The 19,629-nt window shown below is 40.8% G+C and overlaps 2 protein-coding genes across 2 annotated transcripts in view; both read left to right on the forward strand.

Annotated features, from left to right (window-relative positions):
* Nucleotides 1–1,512, forward strand: part of qrfp (pyroglutamylated RFamide peptide) — a 2,073-nt gene extending 561 nt beyond the window's left edge. The window contains exon 2 of the mRNA XM_034600600.1: nt 928–1,512. Within this exon, the coding sequence (XP_034456491.1) occupies nt 928–1,446 (519 nt within the window). The 3' untranslated portion in view covers nt 1,447–1,512. The remainder of the gene's footprint in view (nt 1–927) is intronic.
* Nucleotides 1,513–3,380: 1,868 nt separating this feature from the next.
* Nucleotides 3,381–18,475, forward strand: LOC117770840. Its single transcript, XM_034600601.1, has 8 exons — nt 3,381–3,547; nt 4,410–4,682; nt 6,081–6,368; nt 6,965–7,249; nt 15,187–15,459; nt 16,389–16,676; nt 17,269–17,553; nt 18,156–18,475. Exons 1-8 carry the CDS (start codon nt 3,463–3,465, stop codon nt 18,458–18,460), a joined length of 2,082 nt encoding a protein of 693 aa, XP_034456492.1. The 5' UTR covers nt 3,381–3,462; the 3' UTR covers nt 18,461–18,475.
* The last annotated feature ends 1,154 nt before the right edge of the window (nt 18,476–19,629 follow it).

Consider the following 19,629-nt stretch of genomic DNA (forward strand, 5'->3'; position numbering starts at 1 on the left):
CTGCTTGTCCTTTACTTTATTATTCTCTGTTTTATTTATGCAGCTGTTGATAATTTTTCTGATTTATTTACATTTGCTGTCTTTATGATTATTTGATTTAGTTTTGTTGCCATGGCAGCTTCTTATTTGTTGTCCTGATGAAGCTCCAGTGACCCAGAGCTTTATATATATATTTATTATTATTTTCACTTTATCTATTTGTCAGAATTAGGGAAGAAAGTCGTAGAAAATCTCTTAGGATGATTTTCAACGAGAGAAAAAGTTCAGCTACAGAACAAGTATGAATTATTTCTGTAGATTTGTAAAAATGATAATTATGTTTTGCTGGTTTTAAATTCAAGATGAAATCATGGTTAAAATTAATCCAATCATGGAGTCATCACACTTGAACTCATCACACTTGAATCCTGTTGTTGTTGTTGTTGTTGTTGTTGTTGTTGTGTTTTATTGTTGTGAAATCTTGTGTTGGTTGGGATGAAATGAGCTTAGCACTAACTCTGCTAAGGAGCTGTGCAAATAGACGAATATATAATGATAATAAAACTAACTTTATACAGAAGCTTTGAAAACGGCAGTTACAAAGTGCTTCACAAAAATAACATCAGCAAAACAAAACATCAAAGGTACAAATCAAATGATAGGAAATCTGAATACTGATCAGTTCCAAGGGACAACTGCTCAAGAATTGAAGAGTTTCTCTTTTGAGGCATTCTTGAGATATTACGTTCATAAGAATATCTTGAGTTCACAACAAGGTGAGATCATGTGACCTTGACCTTTTTATCTTTGAACATTGAAATCCAATCAGTTTATTTTTTAGTCCAAATTTGAAAGAATTACCTCAAAGAGTTAGGAGATATTTCGTTAACGAGAATGGGACGAACGGACGGACGGTGGAATAAAATAACCTGTTGGGTCTGTTTTCAGATGAGACCATCTTTCCATCTCGGGGCCTCTCAGCTCACCCTCCTCTTCCTCGCCCTGCTCTGCCCCATCCCATGGACGGCGTGGTCGTGCCCCCTCTCCTTCGCAGACACAATGGACGGATCTGATCTGGAGTCTGTGCTGCAGCACCAGGCGGCTCTGGACCAGCTCGTCGCCCCTCAGCTCGTCCACCAAGCGCTGCTGGAGCCTGGGCAGGAGGCCGAGGAGGACGGATCCTGGGAGGAGGAGGCGCTGCTGAGAGCCCAGAGAGGAGACCTGATGGCCCGGCCACTGCCGCCCTTCCCTGAGGGTCACTCTCTGGAGAGCTACCACTACCAAGACGGAGGAGAAGGGGAGGAAGGCGGGAAGAGGAACGAAGCTCTGACCTCCATCATCGGGGGGCTCCAGGCTGTCAACCGGGAGAAGGGGGGCTTCGGTTTCCGCTTCGGGAGGAAAAGATGGACTGACCGGGGATGGAGGGATGAGGGGAGGGGGAGCTCAGAGGAGGACAAGAGGGACTGATGGTGTTTTTTTATGGAAAAGAAAGATAAGAAAAGGAAAAATACACAAATCAGAGTGGGTGAGTGCCTTTAAAATGAGGAAGAAAAATAAACCACAATAAATCACCTTTAATTTTACATTTGAGATCAAAACTACACAGAAAAAAGAATAAGACACAACTGAAGTAAAATAAGAGTCATTTTATGTTGGAGTCAGGAAATAAAAAGAAAAGACAGAGATATGTATTTAATAATGGACGAATATCCAGAAAGAAAACAAGTCTTTATCAGTCTCCAGCTTCTCCATGTAAATGTTACAGATATTTTGTCACATCCAAAGTTTAACGGTGTAATAATAAATGTATATAGATATAAATTGGAAGTAGAACTTTACTTTGTAAATGTGTTGATCGTTGGCTTGAAATGAAAAAAGAGAAAATAAAAAAACTCAACACACGTTCGATTCCTTCAGTTCGTCTCACACAAAACACCCGACTGTAAAATAAAGATGGACGACGTGACGCCGCTTAAAAGATGAAACATCTCAATCCCCCTGGTGGCTGGCTGCAGTATAGGCCATAAACCCTGCCTCCTCCATGTTAGCAGATGGGACATCCTGCCTCCTCCATGTTAGCAGATGGGACATCCTGCCTCCTCCATGTTAGCAGATGGGACATGGACCAAACTAAAACATCTAAGTAGATGTTAAATGTTTGTGAAAGATGTTTCTGTCATTTCGGGTCATTCTCATCTCACTGATGTTTGTTCTGTCCTGTTCTTTTATCCCGAGATATGAGAAGAGCCGGTCTCGGTTTGGTTCAACAAGTATTTATTCAGAAGCAATGAAAAGGTACAGCATAGCTATGTGCACATAGCTATGCTGTACCTTTTCATAAACAGCCTCGGCTTTCTAGTAGCACGGGGTAGTCAAGAGTCGCCCCGAACGGATGACGGGTACAGTATTTATAACAGTAGGTAGAACTTCATTGGTCAATAACGAGGGGGAGTCACCGGGGTTCAGACCTTGGCTCTCCCTTGCCGGTGCGTGGTCCCATCCTCTTGGCCCTGGAGTCTGCGAATGATGAGGAGCCGCTCCCAGGTTCACCCCTCCTCTGACAGTAGCTGGGAAAATCTTCCCATTCTGACAGTGTTTGGTTTCATGTTTTACAGACAGGCCTTCAGCTGAAGCCTTGTGGGTCTTCAGTATTTTTGCAGATACGGTGTTGCTGTTCATTGGAGTGAGAAACCTTGTTCCTGCGTTATCGGCTGTATGTTCTGTGTGTGTAAGCATGCGCGTTTTCTAGACAAAACAACGCCTTTCCTATCTGTCCTTCAGACCCTAGTGGCAGCTGCTTGAATTCTTTCTAAGGGTAGGTCACAGTTTCTTATGAAAACAGTGCATTCATGTATGTGTGATGTTTGAATAAAGCTGATGGAGTTTAGGCTGTAATATAGTAAGTTAGGTATGAGAACAAGTTAAAGTACAGTGTATTGTCTGCCACAGATGTACAGTCTTCTCAAACCGGCCTTATCAGACAGGTGCGAGACTGAACTGCGATGTGACGCACACACACACACACACACACACACACACACACACACACTAACCAACTTCAAGATTAAAACCAGCCAGCAACAGCTACTATCAGTCACTATGTGAAGGCCACACATTCAGACACGCACACAAAGAAAAACATAGATTTTAGTCTGAACAGTTCAAGTGTTTGTATTTCTTGTATTTAGTCTCTTGTTAAAAAGGCGTATTCTTCGTTCTACTGTAATCTAGCACGTTACTGTGTATCCGTTACTCAGGGAGGACGCATCGTTCTCATTACAACTTATGTTCATTACTTATTATTTTGAGTTACAATAATGTCACGTGATGTGAGGTCGCGCCGCGGGGACTTTCCGAGCCGCCCCTGAACGCACCAGTCAGTGCTTCCTGAGTGGCGGAAGAAGAAGAGACGCGAAGAGACAGACGGAGGAAGAAAAAGAGACAGACGGAGGAAAAGAAGAGGAGAAGAAGAAGAAGAACAAGATGAAGAACAAGATGAAGGCTCGTCCCGACCTGCTCTTCATCTCTCTCCTCTCTCTCCTCTCCCTGGTTCCCGCGGGCCTCGCTGGTAAGTTCAGTTTGTCAAAGTGAAAGTAAAACGCGGAAAGTTGTGACGCAGTTAGAAATAGACGAGTCTTTGAGTTGTTGTGTTGAATTAACGAAGGAAGAATCGTTGTTCTCCAGTTTGTCAACGTGTTTTTTATTAGTTCCACGTCAAACGGACAGAATTTACAGAGTCGTGGTTAAAACGACTCATCAGACTGCGAATATACGTGATGACACGCCCCCTGGTGGCCGGCTCCAGTACAGCTCATTAACCCCATGGACTGAATTTGAGTTAAATACATGTTCTTATCACACTGATGTTTGTAGCGTCCTCGGCTGAATGATGGTGTTTCACTGATGCTTCACAAAACTTTATTAACAACTCGCAACATGCTGTGAACACACCGAAAGAACGAGGAGGGAAAGAAAACACTAGAATGAGCCCTTTATATTTATATACTGTATATCCAAGTACTTTGTATTTACATCTGGAAATATACAGTATTCGCTCTACGGAGGCCGCCATGTTACAGAAGCCCAGACTGGACAAACACCTTTTGAGTTTTATGACAACTGAAGGCTTCCTGTCACATTTATTATTTCTTTACACTTTACTGGAGCCTAAATGTTTCTGTCCCTGTCAGGATCCTGTAGATGGACGACTGATCTGATTGGTCAGTAGTTGGTTAAAGGTTCAGCATCAGTTACCATGGTAATATACCCTGGTCACAAGTGAGAACTCAGAGTTAAACCCGAAGTTACCTCGACAGCCACAGGTTCTGCTTCCTCGTTCAGAACGCGTCAGTTTCAATTAACCTCAAAATGATCTGTTTATGTGTTTATATAAGAAATGAAAGAAAAGGTTTGTCTCTTGTGATTTGTAGAGAGGCATTCCCTCACGTACATCTACACGGCCTTCTCCAAACCTACCTCGCTTCCTGGGATCCACGAGTTCACAGCCATGGGTCTGGTGGACGACACGATGATCGACTACTTTGACTCTGACCTCAAACAGAAAGTTCCCAAACAGCCGTGGATGGCGGAGCGAATGGATAAGAACTACTGGGAAAAAGGCACACAGTCCCGCCAGAGCAAGCAGACGTGGTTCCGTGTCAACATCGGCATCCTGATGGATCGACTGCGACAGAATGACAATGGTACGATTCATCCGCCCATTTTAAAGTCATCATCAATTATGTTGATACTGATGAAATAAAGCTGACATGTTTAGAGGACTGATCTTTATGATTGTGTGGGATTTGGTGCAGAACAAAATACAAATCTGGAGGAGGTCCCATTCTACTTATTATTCGTTCAACTTTTTATAAATAAATGCACCAGCTAGAATATCAGCTCTTATTTGTTTAAATCAACACTGAGCAACTTTTGTACCTTGAAGCAGCAGCTGGATGAAAGTGAGTCTGATGTTTAGTGTGAACAGGAGAAAGTTTCCTCCTTCTCTCCCTGAACGTCTGTTCTCTGTGACTCTGCTGAGTGGGTTCCATCTCCTGTGAGAAGAACTGACTGAGAGTCAGCTTCAACTGTCACAACCAGCTGCAGCTGAAGAGTGAAGCTGAACTGAGATCAGTTAAAAACACTCTGAAGTTATTAACAACCAGAGTTTATCTCCAATATTCAGCAGGAAACTGTTAAAACATGAAGAATCCTGAACAGAGTTTGGTGGATTTGTTACAGCTGCAGCTCTTCAGGGTCAGGAAGCAGAGGATCATGGGTAATATCCAGTGTTCAGTTGTGTTTCAGTTCAGTTGGTTTTCAACACATGAAACCACTTCATCGCTCGGACAGAGACCAACAGGGTTAATCACCTTGTGTGGCTGCAGGGGGCGCTGTTGCTCAGTAAAAGTTAGATAGTGTTGATTTGAATCAGCTTTAAAGGGGACATAGCATGCAATGTCGGGGTTCGGGGGTAAATGATGGTCTTCATAGCCCCCCCCCCCCCCCACCCCTCTCTTTCTCTCTCTGTCTGCTTGTGTGCTTGTAGTGGGGGGGGGGGCAGAGGGGGACATTTAATTATGTGATTGGGGAAATTAAAACTCCAGGACAACAGAAGGGGAATACAAAGTATGGGATGCATATTTGATAATTTATATAATATAAAATATGTAATTTATATTGTTTAAAATCATGGGGGGAGAGGGGGGGGGGGGAGCTGTCTCATTAGCATTTAAAGGAACAGGCACTCAAAACAGGTCACTCTGTGGAGGGCTGTTTTATACAGGGTAAAAAGCTGTTTGAAATGATCCTTGTGGTATTTTGACCAAAGTATGTTACAGACATTTCATTAAGACCCCAAGGAACCATATCAACTTGTGGTCAAATGGGCATGCTATGTCCCCTTTAAAGCTTTTTGCAGAATTTATTGAAGCTGTTTTCATGAGATGAATCAATGCTCGTTGTGTGACTTCTCTTCGTCTCGTCCCTTAAAGTTCCACCAGAAAACATCACAGTTCTAATCTGAGCCACCTCATCGTCTTCTCTGGTTTTGTGTTTATCGATGTCTTTGTGTCGTGTTGTTCCTCCGTCCTCCCTGTTAGATACCCACATCCTTCAGTGGATGCACGGCTGTGAGAGCATCATGGAAAACGGCATTGTGAAGTTCTATGAAGGCAAAGACACGTACAGCTACGATGGAGAGGACTTCCTGCATTTTGACGATAAGTACGGAGTCTGGATCAGCGCCAATCCCGCGGCGCAAGACACCAAGAGGAAGTGGGACGGGGTCCAGACACTGAAAGACTACACCAAAGGCTACCTGGAGAACGAGTGTCTGCTTTGGTTGAATCAGTTCGTGGAATATGGACGAAAGCAACATCAAGCAGCTCGTGAGAAAGATTTCTGTATTTTTGTTTTGGATTTGTTTTATGATTATGAGAGATTTAAAAATTCAGTTTTTTGAAAATATGTAAGTAGGGATGTCACGACAACCGATACTTCTACAAACGTCACGTACTCCTTTAACAGTAGCGTAGGTATCGAACAATACCAATTGTTGCCGGTTGCCGCCACTGTTAAAAATAAATCCTAGAGGAAAACTTATCATTTTCAATATGTTTTAATGGTCTGTCACTACCACTGTAGTAACCTTTATTTATATATATATATATATATATATATATATATATATATAATGTAGGTGTGTGTGTGTCATTGTTTTCCTTTCTGCCACTCTACTTTATAATGTTATTAATCATAGGCTACATCGCCACTGTTGTTTTTTGTATGTTCAAATATTGTTGTGAAGGAGTATTTATTTATTTCTTTATTTCTTTTCAGTCATTTGAATTCTGTCTTACTAGCGAGCGGCTCGGGCCAAACCCAGCCGAGCCTGAGAGGGTCTGAGGTGGGGACATTGAGCTGAAGCCTGTCGCTGCATCTTCTTCCTTTGAACATGAACTCACCACAGATTCTCTCTCCCCAGCTCCACCTGACATGTTCATGTTTGCAAAGAAGTCCCACACCGACAGCAACGTGATCCTGACGTGCCTGGCCAGCGGGTTCCTCCAGAAAGACGCCGAGCTGAAGATCAGAAGGAACGGCCGTCTTCTCGATAAAGTGGATGGAGTGAAGAGCTCCAATGTTCGACCAAACAATGACGACACCTACCAGACGAGACACAGTGTGGAGATCTTCAAGACGGACGAGTCTGAATACACCTGTGAGGTCATTCATGAGGGATCCGGTTTAAGTGTCAAGGTTACTTGGGGTAAGAAACTTTTTCTCTTGCAGTAGAATAGCTTGTGTGTTTGTGCATCGGAGTTCTGAGGAATATTTAAAATGTGTTCTTAAAGAATTAAAAAAGTGGAATCCATGCGTAGAACATTTTATAAGATGAAGGCTCCACATTCTGCACACATTGAACTCTTTATACACGCTATTTATTTACAACATGATGACGGTGACACATGGATCCTAGTTGAATGTTGGTCATTAGACTGTTGAGCTGTGGACCTGCACTGAACTACAAATGTTCTCCTAAATGTTCCTGAGGTTTTTTTTTTTACTGAATCTCGTTCGTGTTCAATCAGTATTTTAGTTATTTAAGCGAGACGAGTAGAATAAATACATTTTGATCATAATCACCATTTTAAGCTTAGATTTGGTGTTTTTACTGATAAACTGTTGAAAATCTGAAGGTAATTTCTGTTTTACAGTTTCTGACGGTGAGTATACTCAGCATAGAGGAACATTATCAACGAGCACAAATATAATTGTTCTGCCTCTGCGCCGGCACCAGTGACGGTTAAGTTGAACCTAGCAAATAGAAATGATGATGTTGAATATAACGTGAATGTTTCCTGTGTTTTAGATCACAAACTTCCTGCCGATGGTTCTGGACTCATCATGTATGTTGTGGCTGCTCTTTTACTGGTCGTCATCATGATCATTGTGGTTGGAACCATATTGTTCTTACGTAAAAAAGGCAAATGTGGTAAGTGCAATATACACTCAGTGGACACTTTATTAGGTACAGACAACCCTGTTATATATACTATGTTTGTAATGAATTTTAACCTAAGACAAGACCAGAGCAAAGAGAGGCCTCGACTTCCATGCACAGTGCATCCATGTGTGTTATCAGTGAGGTTAATGAACCAGCACCACAGCCTCTAACGTCTGCTGCACACTAGATGACTCGCTCTGAGCAGATTATCTGGTCACATGATCGATCACCTGACGGTTTCACCGAAGTTATCTCAATGCCATCGACCGGATCGGAGCCTCCTTTGGTTCGATTCTTCAGAACTCAGACTGTTGGAGACCAAGTCGAGTCAACAGTGCTGATCATGTTCATATTCTTTGTTCCTCAATGGAGCTCTTTTTTCTCCATCTCCCACATTTCTACGACACATTATACTAATGGTGAAGAAGGAGCTGAGCTGCAAGGCAAAGTTTCAATTTACTGATGGTCTCTGTTCCATCAAGGCCTGGGTGTCACCACTGATTTCCCACATCGATTCCATTCCATTCACAAGGTCTCGATTCGATTTCTGATTTGATTCAATATGGATTCAGTCTACGACACCAATTCTGCTTGGATATGAAAGAAATCTTCAGAGCATTAAAGCTGTAAATCATTTTCTATCAATGTTTTTATCAGGTACAAAGGTCTGTTATCATTTTATTATGGACTTTAGAGATAATGTTAAAGAACAGTCCTGTCAATCATTACATTTCTAATCCTTTAAACTGAACGTTCACTCTGCTCAGTCCCTCACTGACCAATAGAGGCTACATCCATTCTTCTGTTTCTGTCCAATACAATATCCTCAGTATCTTAAACCTATGAAATAACAAAACCCAAAGTCAAAGCACGAGGAGCTGCTCATTAACTGAGAGATTAGTAATGAAAGTGTGTGTTGGAACTTGGGCGGCTGTGGCTGAGGGGTAGAGCGGTCGTCCTCCAATCTGAAGGTCTGAAGGTCGGCAGTTCGATCCCCAGTCTTCCACATCTGCATGCCGAAGTGTCCTTGGGCAAGATGCTGAACCCCTCATAGAACAACAAAGTGCTGCTAATAGATGCACTGTATGAATGTGTGTGTGAATGGGTGAATGTAAAACTGTACTGTAAAGAGCTTTGAGTGGTCATCAAGACTAGAAAAGCGCTATATAAATACAAAACCATAACTTTCAGTTGTTAATTCATGTGTTGATGTTTATCACAGTTTCCAAGAAACTCAGAACCGTGTTTTTTAAAACCAAAAATGTATTTTTTGGTTGCATAAAAATACATAACAGACAAATAGCAAATCTGTTTTGTCAGTATTTTAATAGAGTAAAGAAGTAACATGTCTGTTTATCGTCTGCAGGCGGTGCCAACAAAGATCTCCTGGACACCGAATCCAACAATTCCTCCCAAAACAAAGATCTCCTGGACACCGGATCCAAAGGTAACAAAATACTTTTGAATCATCTGTCGTTGATGTGAAATGGAGCACTGGCTGTTCACTGTGTTCACGTGTGTCATCGTCGACTGAATGTTAACTGGTTCATCCTGTTAGGTTGCGTGTTCACGTCTTTGTGTGACGTGTTTATTACTCCTCTGGTATGGAGGAGCACAAGTGCCACGGAAATAGTACAAGTTCACTGATAACTAATTGTACAATTTAAAATAGCCATTCATGATTTTATCACAAATTCATTTATGAATCTATGAACAGATAAACTGAAAAACAGAGTAACTCATGATTTGTTATTTTCATAGGAAGTAGTCACAGTTTACAAAAAAAAATTATCCTTCAATATACAATTGAAAATAATAATGTTCAAAAACGCTAATGAATTCATGAATAAATGACAGAATTCAAAAAATCTATATGAAAATGAGAAATAAAAGTTTAGATATATTTATATACATTAGGGCTGAGTATCTGATTTCTAAAATCAATTTGATTCTGATTCACACAGTTTGAATTAGACATGGAATGATTATTGTATTAGGTTAGTTTTATTTCATCAGGAGAAACGTTCAGGTTTATTATTGTTGATTCTCTTGATTGTATATATATACGGTATATAAAGAGGATTTATATCTAGATGTTCAGTCCTAAATACATGTTCTCTTGTGACAGAGTCAGGATCTACCAGCTCAAGTGTCGCTGGTGTCTCAAGTGTCTCAAGTGTCTCTGGTAAGAATCTTTGTTTTGTTCATGAAAATGTATTTGTATTACTATGATCATGCCAACAACTGGATCCCAGAAATTCTTTGTCCAGACGAATGTTTTAGCTCCAGATCAGAAATAATGTCCGTCCTCAGTAACACCTGAAAACACACAGGACCGTTCAGAGACTCTGATTCAACAGCTGCTGACAAAGAGAAGGGCAGAAAGGCTTGTAGTTCATTATCCATGTTGTGTTCACCCTGTGACTGGAAGACCGGATCAGGAAGTACATTCCTGGCTGTGTGGATACCAAGCACAAAGCTGAAGAAAATGCATTTTGAAACTGAAATGCATCCATGTGGACGTAGCCTGAAGGTGTGAAAGTCAAAATGTACGTTCAAGCTGGAAAACAAGCTTGAAGCTTCAATTTGTATTAATTTATTAGGACTTTGGTGTTTTTCTTCCTCCTCCCCAGTAAAAAGGAGTTGAATCACTGAAAACTAAATTCTTTCAACTGAAATACTCTGCTTTGTCATTTTAGACTTAAAACCCAAAATGTATATTTTAGTTGCATAAAATACATAACAGACAAATAGCAGATCTGTTTTGTCAGTATTTTAATAGAGTAAAGAAGTAACATGTCTGTTTATCGTCTGCAGGTGAATCCAAGAATCCCTCCGAAAACGAAGTTCTGATGGAGAAGTTAGATCGTCAATAAACTTAGACTTAATCATAAGAAGAAGAAGAATAATCATAACTTTTATCCATATAGAACCATATGTATTTTTACCATGTGAAGAAAAGAAAACCTCCTTGTAGGACACATTGTGGAACATAACAGAAAATATATCAAACAGCTCTGAGCTCCTACATTGATAAACGCCGTACCTGGGGTGACCGGGCGCCCCCCCTCTCTGTGGAACACATTACCACCCCACATCAAAAAGGCCCCAAGACTGGCCCCCACACTGCTGTCATTCAAAAAGGCCCCCACACTGCTGTCATTCAAAAAGGCCCCCACACTGCTGTCATTCAAAAAGGCCCCCACACTGCTGTCATTCAAAAAGGCCCCCACACTGCTGTCATTCAAAAAGGCCCCCACACAGCTGTCATTCAAAAAGGCCCCCACACTGCTGTCATTCAAAAAGGCCCCCACACTGCTGTCATTCAAAAAGGCCCCCACACTGCTGTCATTCAAAAAGGCCCCCACACTCCTGTCATTCAAAAAGGCCCCCACACTGCTGTCATTCAAAAAGGCCCCCACACTGCTGTCATTCAAAAAGGCCCCCACACTGCTGTCATTCAAAAGGCCCCCACACTCCTGTCATTCAAAAAGGCCCCCACACTGCTGTCATTCAAAAAGGCCCCCACACTGCTGTCATTCAAAAAGGCCCCCACACTCCTGTCATTCAAAACCAACCTCTTCAAACTTGCCTTCCCCAGCTACCCCCCCCCCCCCCCCCCCCCCCCCCCCCCAGTATACCTAATTTCGTATCTTTTTCATGGTTTTTAACATATGTATATTGATTGTTTCATTATTGTATCCCTCACTATGAAAAGCGTCTTTGAGGACTTTTAAAAGCGCTCTATAAATGCTATATATTTTTTTATTTTATTATTATTATTATAAACTAGTCGATGTACAGGTATTATATTGTTATAGATAAGATAAAATGGATTAAATTTAAAAACAAAGTGTGGCTAACAGGATACAAATCTGTAGAATAAGAATAAATATGAATTCATTAATTATAAAAACTAAAATAGTAAAACGTAATAATAGTATGATCTAATACTAGAAGGGAGACTTTGTTGTCGGCCATGTTTGAAGGTGAGTCTTCAGTTGAGATGAAATCATAAGAAATAAATGGGCAGTAGATGCAGTGATGCTAAAACTGCGATGATATGACGAGATCTGTACGTAGTTCATCTGTCGCTGAATTCTGGAGGAGTTGCAGTTGAGAGACTGAGTGGAAGTTTAATCAGGTGAAAAGAGAGACGTGATGATTTAAAAGTATGTATATGTAAAATTAATAACTTGTTCTTTGAGGTAGAAATTAAGTTTGTGTCTGAACTTGGAAGTTACTTCTTAAATCAACACTATGTAACTGTTACTGAGCAACAGCGCCCCCTGCAGCCACGCAAGGTGATTCAGTGGTTCAATGGTGTTGATTTGATGTCAGCAGTGAAGAGAAGAGGACCGAGGATTGAGCCTTGTGGAACTCCTTTTCTAATCATCATGACACTGGATCTTTGAATCACTAGAAGCTACTGCTTGGTTATATCAGGTCTGTGGGTTAGTGACCATTCTCTCTGTTCACAGTCAGTGAAGAAGTGAACAGTCAAGCTGCTGTTTCAAGGTAGAGACGTTGCATAGTGTTGATTGAATTTAATTTAATAGTGTAAGACCTTGTCTGGTAAAAGACGTCCGATTTTTTATTTAAACCTACATTTTTACTGGAATTATTGAGAAACTAAGAATCGAATAGATGTGGAAACAGATCATTGGATAAAAGAAAAAATGTGAACGGGAACATTTGCACCGTTACTCTATTTAATCTGCTCATTAAATTAAATATTATGTTGGATTCCTTATATAACTTGTGCGAAACAAGGTTTAAATTGTAATTAAAAAGAATGAAATGTACTTTGATTTTGTTCAAACTGAGTGATGAGATCATTCAGAACAAATCATGTCATATATTTTTATAACTCAGGTATAATCAGGAGTCTTTTACATACACAGACACGTCCCTGCTGCAAATACAGTCTTTGTTTCTATTGAGTATTTAAAGGATCTTTGCTTTTTTAATGCTGAGCTCACACTGGATTTAATGACTTTATTCATTGTAGAATATTATATTTCTTGCTGGTGCTTAGTTTGCCTGTTATTTGATTTACAATCAGTTATTCTTTATTAAGTACTTTAAACTCACTTTATGTTTAGGAATTCATTTTACTGTTTTCAAACTGTTTTATAAATATCATTGTAATAAACCTCTTGAATCTGCTTTGTGTGTGAAATGGGTTGGGGTTATCTGGGGCAGGGGTTCCCAAAGTGGGGGTCCCGACCCCCCGGGGGTCACGAGGTGCTGTCCAAAAAACAAATGCATTTTAAAATATTTAAAATGAAATATTTAACCCATTATTGTATAAATATATACATAAATATGAGTTGAAATTAGAATTTCCGTCAGTTTTTTCCTTTTTCTTCGTTGACCTTTGAGGTTATTAGGACACGGATTAGCAGAACGAGCGAGAGGTACAAGGCCAAAAGAAAGTCCTCACTAAACAGACAATCCCAGCCGCAGCTCAAAGGGCATCATGTGAGGTGGCATGTTTAATTACTCAATCAAAACTACACAGAAAAAAGAATAAGACACAACTGAAGTAAAATAAGAGTCATTTTGTGTTGGAGTCAGGAAATAAAAAGAAAAGACAGAGATATGTATTTAATAATGGATGAATGTACAGAAAGAAAACGAGTCTTTATCAGTCTCCAGCTTCTCCATGTAAATGTTGCAGATCTTTTGTCACATCCAAAGTTTAACGGTGTAATAATAAATGTACATGGATATAAATTGGGACATCCTGCCTCCTCCATGTTAGCAGATGGGACATCCTGCCTCCTCCATGTTAGCAGATGGGACATCCTGCCTCCTCCATGTTAGCAGATGGGACATGGACCAAACTAAAACATCTAAGTAGATGTTAAATGTTTGTGAAAGATGTTTCTGTCATTTCGGGTCGTTCTCATCTCACTGATGTTTGTTCAAGTGTTTGTATTTCTTGTATTTAGTCTCTTGTTAAAAAGGCGTATTCTTCGTTCTACTGTAATCTAGCACGTTACTGTGTATCCGTTACTCAGGGAGGACGCATCGTTCTCATTACATCTTATGTTCATTACTTTCTATTTTGAGTCACAATAATGTCACGTGATGTGACGTGGCGCCGCGGGGACTTTCCGAGCCGCCCCTGAACGCACCAGTCAGTGCTTCATCAGTGACGGAAGAAGAAGAGACGCGAAGAGACAGACGGAGGAAGAAAAAGAGACAGACGGAGGAAAAGAGGAGGAGAAGAAGAAGAAGAACAAGATGAAGAACAAGATGAAGGCTCGTCCCGACCTGCTCTTCATCTCTCTCCTCTCTCTCCTCTCCCTGGTTCCCGCGGGCCTCGCTGGTAAGTTCAGTTTGTCAAAGTGAAAGTAAAACGCGGAAAGTTGTGACGCAGTTAGAAATAGACGAGTCTTTGAGTTGTTGTGTTGAATTAACGAAGGAAGAATCGTTGTTCTCCAGTTTGTCAACGTGTTTTTTATTAGTTCCACGTCAAACGGACAGAATTTACAGAGTCGTGGTTAAAACGACTCATCAGACTGCGAATATACGTGATGACACGCCCCCTGGTGGCCGGCTCCAGTACAGCTCATTAACCCCATGGACTGAATTTGAGTTAAATACATGTTCTTATCACACTGATGTTTGTAGCGTCCTCGGCTGAATGATGGTGTTTCACTGATGCTTCACAAAACTTTATTAACAACTCGCAACATGCTGTGAACACACCGAAAGAACGAGGAGGGAAAGAAAACACTAGAATGAGCCCTTTATATTTATATACTGTATATCCAAGTACTTTATATTTACATCTGGAAATATACAGTATTCGCTCTACGGAGGCCGCCATGTTACAGAAGCCCAGACTGGACAAACACCTTTTGAGTTTTATGACAACTGAAGGCTTCCTGTCACATTTATTATTTCTTTACACTTTACTGGAGCCTAAATGTTTCTGTCCCTGTCAGGATCCTGTAGATGGACGACTGATCTGATTGGTCAGTAGTTGGTTAAAGGTTCAGCATCAGTTACCATGGTAATATACCCTGGTCACAAGTGAGAACTCAGAGTTAAACCCGAAGTTACCTCGACAGCCACAGGTTCTGCTTCCTCGTTCAGAACGCGTCAGTTTCAATTAACCTCAAAATGATCTGTTTATGTGTTTATATAAGAAATGAAAGAAAAGGTTTGTCTCTTGTGATTTGTAGAGAGGCATTCCCTCACGTACATCTACACGGCCTTCTCCAAACCTACCTCGCTTCCTGGGATCCACGAGTTCACAGCCATGGGTCTGGTGGACGACACGATGATCGACTACTTTGACTCTGACCTCAAAGAGAAAGTTCCCAAACAGCCGTGGATGGCGGAGCGAATGGATAAGAACTACTGGGAAAAAGGCACACAGTCCCGCCAGAGCAAGCAGACGTGGTTCCGTGTCAACATCGGCATCCTGATGGATCGACTGCGACAGAATGACAATGGTACGATTCATCCGCCCATTTTAAAGTCATCATCAATTATGTTGATACTGATGAAATAAAGCTGACATGTTTAGAGGACTGATCTTTATGATTGTGTGGGATTTGGTGCAGAACAAAATACAAATCTGGAGGAGGTCCCATTCTACTTATTATTCGTTCAACTTTTTATAAATAAATGCACCAGCTAGAATATCAGCTCTTATTTGTTTAAATCAACACTGAGCAACTTTTGTACTTGAAGCAGCAGCTGGATGAAAGTGAGTCTGATGTTTAGTGTGAACATGAGAAAGTTTCCTCCTTCTCTCCCTGAACGTCTGTTCTCTGTGACTCTGCTGAGTGGGTTCCATCTCCTGTGAGAAGAACTGACTGAGAGTCAGCTTCAACTGTCACAACCAGCTGCAGCTGAAGAGTGAAGCTGAACTGAGATCAGTTAAAAACACTCTGAAGTTATTAACAACCAGAGTTTATCTCCAATATTCAGCAGGAAACTGTTAAAACATGAAGAATTCAGAACAGAGTTTGGTGGATTTGTTACAGCTGCAGCTCTTCAGGGTCAGGAAGCAGAGGATCATGGGTAATATCCAGTGTTCAGTTGTGTTTCAGTTCAGTTGGTTTTCAACACATGAAACCACTTCATCGCTCGGACAGAGACCAACAGGGTTAATCACCTTGTGTGGCTGCAGGGGGCGCTGTTGCTCAGTAAAAGTTAGATAGTGTTGATTTGAATCAGCTTTAAAACTTTTTGCAGAATTTATTGAAGCTGTTTTCATGAGATGAATCAATGCTCGTTGTGTGACTTCTCTTCGTCTCGTCCCTTAAAGTTCCACCAGAAAACATCACAGTTCTAATCTGAGCCACCTCATCGTCTTCTCTGGTTTTGTGTTTATCGATGTCTTTGTGTCGTGTTGTTCCTCCGTCCTCCCTGTTAGATACCCACATCCTTCAGTGGATGCACGGCTGTGAGAGCATCACGGAAAACGGCATTGTGAAGTTCTATGAAGGCAAAGACACGTACAGCTACGATGGAGAGGACTTCCTGCATTTTGACGATAAGCACGGACTCTGGGTCAGCAAGAATCCCGCGGCGCAAGACACCAAGAGGAAGTGGGACGGGGTCCAGACACTGAAAGACTACACCAAAGGCTACCTGGAGAACGAGTGTCTGCTTTGGTTGAATCAGTTCGTGGAATATGGACGAAAGCAACATCAAGCAGCTCGTGAGAAAGATTTCTGTATTTTTGTTTTGGATTTGTTTTATGATTATGAGAGATTTTAAAATTCAGTTTTTTGACAATATGAAACACGGTCAAATATCACAAGTAGGGATGTCACGACAACCGATACTTCTACAAACGTCACGTACTCCTTTAACAGTAGCGTAGGTATCGAACAATACCAATTGTTGCCGGTTGCCGCCACTGTTAAAAATAAATCCTAGAGGAAAACTTATCATTTTCAATATGTTTTAATGGTCTGTCACTACTACTGTAGTAACCTTTTTATATATATATATATATAATGTAGGTGTGTGTGTGTCATTGTTTTCCTTTCTGCCACTCTACTTTATAATGTTATTAATCATAGGCTACATCGCCACTGTTGTTTTTTGTATGTTCAAATATTGTTGTGAAGGAGTATTTATTTATTTCTTTATTTCTTTTCAGTCATTTGAATTCTGTCTTACTAGCGAGCGGCTCGGGCCAAACCCAGCCGAGCCTGAGAGGGTCTGAGGTGGGGACATTGAGCTGAAGCCTGTCGCTGCATCTTCTTCCTTTGAACATGAACTCACCACAGATTCTCTCTCCCCAGCTCCACCTGACATGTTCATGTTTGCAAAGAAGTCCCACACCGACAGCAACGTGATCCTGACGTGCCTGGCCAGCGGGTTCCTCCAGAAAGACGCCGAGCTGAAGATCAGAAGGAACGGCCGTCTTCTCGATAAAGTGGATGGAGTGAAGAGCTCCAATGTTCGACCAAACAATGACGACACCTACCAGACGAGACACAGTGTGGAGATCTTCAAGACGGACGAGTCTGAATACACCTGTGAGGTCATTCATGAGGGATCCGGTTTAAGTGTCAAGGTTACTTGGGGTAAGAAACTTTTTCTCTTGCAGTAGAATAGCTTGTGTGTTTGTGCATCGGAGTTCTGAGGAATATTTAAAATGTGTTCTTAAAGAATTAAAAAAGTGGAATCCATGCGTAGAACATTTTATAAGATGAAGGCTCCACATTCTGCACACATTGAACTCTATATACACGCTATTTATTTACAACATGATGACGGTGACACATGGATCCTAGTTGAATGTTGGTCATTAGACTGTTGAGCTGTGGACCTGCACTGAACTACAAATGTTCTCCTAAATGTTCCTGAGGTTTTTTTTTTACTGAATCTCGTTCGTGTTCAATCAGTATTTTAGTTATTTAAGCGAGACGAGTAGAATAAATACATTTTGATCATAATCACCATTTTAAGCTTAGATTTGGTGTTTTTACTGATAAAGTGTTGAAAATCTGAAGGTAATTTCTGTTTTACAGTTTCTGACGGTGAGTATACTCAGCATAGAGGAACATTATCAACGAGCACAAATATAATTGTTCTGCCTCTGCGCCGGCACCAGTGACGGTTAAGTTGAACCTAGCAAATAGAAATGATGATGTTGAATATAACGTGAATGTTTCCTGTGTTTTAGATCACAAACTTCCTGCCGATGGTTCTGGACTCATCATGTATGTTGTGGCTGCTCTTTTACTGGTCCTCATCATGAACATTGTGATTGGAACCATATTGTTCATACGTAAAAAAGGCAAATGTGGTAAGTGCAATATACACTCAGTGGACACTTTATTAGGTACAGACAACCCTGTTATATATACTATGTTTGTAATGAATTTTAACCTAAGACAAGACCAGAGCAAAGAGAGGCCTCGACTTCCATGCACAGTGCATCCATGTGTGTTATCAGTGAGGTTAATGAACCAGCACCACAGCCTCTAACGTCTGCTGCACACTAGATGACTCGCTCTGAGCAGATTATCTGGTCACATGATCGATCACCTGACGGTTTCACCGAAGTTATCTCAATGCCATCGACCGGATCGGAGCCTCCTTTGGTTCGATTCTTCAGAACTCAGACTGTTGGAGACCAAGTCGAGTCAACAGTGCTGATCATGTTCATATTCTTTGTTCCTCAATGGAGCTCTTTTTTCTCCATCTCCCACATTTCTACGACACATTATACTAATGGTGAAGAAGGAGCTGAGCTGCAAGGCAAAGTTTCAATTTACTGATGGTCTCTGTTCCATCAAGGCCTGGGTGTCACCACTGATTTCCCACATCGATTCCATTCCATTCACAAGGTCTCGATTCGATTTCTGATTTGATTCAATATGGATTCAGTCTACGACACCAATTCTGCTTGGATATGAAAGAAATCTTCAGAGCATTAAAGCTGTAAATCATTTTCTATCAATGTTTTTATCAGGTACAAAGGTCTGTTATCATTTTATTATGGACTTTAGAGATAATGTTAAAGAACAGTCCTGTCAATCATTACATTTCTAATCCTTTAAACTGAACGTTCACCCTGCTCAGTCCCTCACTGACCAATAGAGGCTACATCCATTCTTCTGTTTCTGTCCAATACAATATCCTCAGTATCTTAAACCTATGAAATAACAAAACCCAAAGTCAAAGCACGAGGAGCTGCTCATTAACTGAGAGATTAGTAATGAAAGTGTGTGTTGGAACTTTCAGTTGTTAATTCATGTGTTGATGTTTATCACAGTTTCCAAGAAACTCAGAACCGTGTTTTTTAAAACCAAAAATGTATTTTTTAGTTGCATAAAAATACATAACAGACAAATAGCAAATCTGTTTTGTCAGTATTTTAATTGAGTAAAGAAGTAACATGTCTGTTTATCGTCTGCAGGCGGTGCCAACAAAGATCTCCTGGACACCGAATCCAACAATTCCTCAGAAAACAAAGATCTCCTGGACACCGGATCCAAAGGTAACAAAATACTTTTTAATCACTCGACACAAAGAAGGACGGTAAACATACAGAGTTTTAAAGTGGAATACTAAATCTTTCAGGTTTATTATTGTTGATTCTCTTGATCAACAACGGTATATAAAGAGGATTTATCTGCATTTATCTAGATGTT

This window comes from Hippoglossus hippoglossus, chromosome 11, assembly GCF_009819705.1.
Source record: "Hippoglossus hippoglossus isolate fHipHip1 chromosome 11, fHipHip1.pri, whole genome shotgun sequence".
Taxonomy (NCBI): Eukaryota; Metazoa; Chordata; class Actinopteri; order Pleuronectiformes; family Pleuronectidae; genus Hippoglossus; species Hippoglossus hippoglossus.

What these genes read in the sequence shown, in the direction of transcription:
- LOC117770840 (XM_034600601.1), top strand. Translation starts at nt 3,463, where the DNA reads ATGAAGAACAAGATGAAGGCTCGTCCCGACCTGCTCTTCATCTCTCTC. An exon ending in ACTGCGACAGAATGACAATG is followed by an intron (nt 4,683 to 6,080) that starts GTACGATTCATC and finishes CCTCCCTGTTAG; the next exon opens with ATACCCACATCCTTCAGTGG. An exon ending in AAAGCAACATCAAGCAGCTC is followed by an intron (nt 16,677 to 17,268) that starts GTGAGAAAGATT and finishes CTCTCTCCCCAG; the next exon opens with CTCCACCTGACATGTTCATG.